Genomic DNA, 2,500 nt, shown 5'->3' with positions numbered 1-2,500 from the left:
AGGCAGACAGACAGACAGACAGACAGACACTGAGACAGGCAGACATTGAGACAGACAGGCAGACAGACAGTGAGACAGACAGTGAGACAGGCAGACATTGAGACAGACAGGCAGACAGACAGTGAGACAGACAGTGAGACAGGCAGACATTGAGACAGACAGGCAGACAGACAGTGAGACAGGCAGACAGACAGTGAGACAGGCAGACAGACAGTGAGACATTGAGACAGACAGGCAGTGAGACAGGCAGACAGACAGTGAGACAGGCAGACAGACAGTGAGACATTGAGACAGACAGGCAGTGAGACAGGCAGTGAGACAGGCAGACATTGAGACAGTGAGACAGTGAGACAGACAGACAGTGAGACAGTGAGACAGTGAGACAGACAGACAGTGAGACAGACAGACAGTGAGACAGACAGGCAGTGAGACAGACAGGCAGACAGACAGGTTAGGCCCGTCTCACCCTCAGGAAACTGTCGAGAGCTCCGTTCTCCATGAACTCGGTGAGGATCATGACGGGACAGGAAGTGGTGATGACGCCCTCCAGGTGGATGATGTTGGGGTGCTGGAACTGACCCATGATGGACGCCTCCGACAGGAAGTCCCGCCTCTGCTTATCCGTGTAGCCGCCCTTCAGAGTCTTGATCGCCACGTAGTTCTCCTTCCGGCCCGGGACCCTCAGCCGCCCGCGACACACCTCGCCAAACTCACCTGGACAGGTACAGCAGAGGGTTTTTTAAATTGGGAAACTGTTCTGCAGCGTAACGGGAGGTCGCTCCCAACCAGGGGAACATGTACAGACTACAAACAAATACCTGCAGGAACCAATCAGAGCAGAGCTAACCACAAACACCTGTCCAGTCTCTGAGTCAATAAACTGATTCATGGGTTTAATATGGAGCGCTGTTCCTTTAAGGCTCATTAGCACATACCAACACTTCTACACCTCACGCACACACACGCACACACACGAACACACACATGTGAGTGCATTGGTGAAAACTTTGAACCCTTGTTTCCGAGGCAACTGCTATCCAGTTACGTCTGACTAATGTCATCACCAGAGACGACTGATGTTACAGTAGCCACACACACACACACGCTGTTGACTTTTAATAAAATGTTGGAGAACAAATCTGATGTAATGTTTTTATAGCGTTTCTCCTGACGGTGGGAAAGTTAACGTTCTCCTCTCAGAGATCAGAGTTCACAAACCTTTCCGGCAGTTCGTTCACAATAAAAGTCTTTTTAACACCCAGCAGCATGTGTTGGTTCTTCAGTAACAAAATAAAGGTCTTTTTGTGTTGCAGCTCTTTACCCAGACAATAAAATGTTCCTCTAAAGGTTTCTTAGCTGAAAAGTTTCTATAAGGTTCCTCAAAAAGATGATTACTAACATTTCCTAAAAAGTTTCTAAACGTTCCTAAAAACAAGTTACTTAAACATGCCTAGATTCATAAAAAGGTTCCAGGGTTTCACAAAAATCCTTAAAATGTCCTGGATCCCCCCAAAAAGTTTCACAAAATGTTCCTTTTAAGTTCCTTAAACATTACCGTACTTGAATCCCGATCTAAGCCCTAAAAAGGCCCTGAAAGGTTCTTTGATCCCTGCCGAAATCCTAAAATTACCTTAAGTCCTTAACATTTCTAAAAAATGTTCGTGGCTGCTAAAAAATGTTTAAGAACCTAAAAGGTTCCTTAAAAGATTTGAATATATTAGAATATAGGGTCCCTGAAAAGTTCATGGTTCCTACAGAATTGTAAAAAGTGTTCCTCAGTCAAGATCTTAAATTGTTTCTAAAAGACTTTTTTAGTGGTAAAAGTTTCTAAAAGGGTTCCATAAAGTTCTTAAAAGGGATATTTAACAGATTTCTACATTCATAAAAAAGGTTTCTGCATCCTTAACATCCAAAATTGTTCACAAAAAGGTTCTTGGATGCTACAAACATTCCTTTAAACATCCTGGTGTTCGATTACTAGATTTAAGAAGGACTCTTTAAAAGGTTCATGTGACCTTCATAAGTTCCTTAAGCACGCTAACGTGTGCTAAAAGGTTCCTTAAAGGTTCTTTAGTGCCCGTAAAGGTGCGAGGCTCACCTGCTCCGATCACCTCCTCTATCTTCACGAAGGACGCCTCGATCTCTTTGGCGAACTCCCTCACCGCCTCGTTCGGGTCCTCGTAGGTAAACGGGTCGATGTACACCTTCATCGCTACGACAACGACACCACACCATCATCATCATCATCATCATACAGTGCTTTAACATCAACACTGAGGAAAACAGAGTGTGATTGGCTGAAACTCACTCTGTCCCATCTGGTAGTGTCCACACTTATCATTCATCTCCGAAGCCCTCGCTCTCCTGCTGATGGAGGGAGAGAGGAGGGAGAGAGGAGGGAGGGAGGGAGAGGAGGGAGGAGAGAGGGAGAGAGAGGAGAGAGAGAGACAGGAGGGAGACAGGAGGGAGGGAGAGAGGAGGGGAGGGAGAGGGGAGGGAG

The 2,500-nt window shown here is 46.0% G+C and overlaps 1 protein-coding gene across 1 annotated transcript in view; it reads right to left on the bottom strand.

Moving 5' to 3' along the window:
* Nucleotides 1-2,362, bottom strand: part of LOC123966765 (ephrin type-B receptor 4b-like) — a 6,437-nt gene extending 4,075 nt beyond the window's left edge. Inside the window, exons 1-3 of the mRNA XM_046042882.1 lie at nucleotides 2,309-2,362; nucleotides 2,099-2,212; nucleotides 467-714 (exon numbers count right to left, since the gene is read on the bottom strand). Of these exons, the coding sequence (XP_045898838.1) occupies nucleotides 467-714; nucleotides 2,099-2,212; nucleotides 2,309-2,345 (399 nt within the window). The 5' untranslated portion in view covers nucleotides 2,346-2,362. The remainder of the gene's footprint in view (nucleotides 1-466; nucleotides 715-2,098; nucleotides 2,213-2,308) is intronic.
* Nucleotides 2,363-2,500: the final 138 nt, after the last annotated feature.

This window comes from Micropterus dolomieu, unplaced genomic scaffold (genome assembly GCF_021292245.1).
Source record: "Micropterus dolomieu isolate WLL.071019.BEF.003 ecotype Adirondacks unplaced genomic scaffold, ASM2129224v1 contig_14183, whole genome shotgun sequence".
Lineage (NCBI taxonomy): Eukaryota > Metazoa > Chordata > Actinopteri > Centrarchiformes > Centrarchidae > Micropterus > Micropterus dolomieu.
Note: the sequence above shows the minus strand (reverse complement) of the source record. Positions and strands in the feature narration are given on the sequence as shown.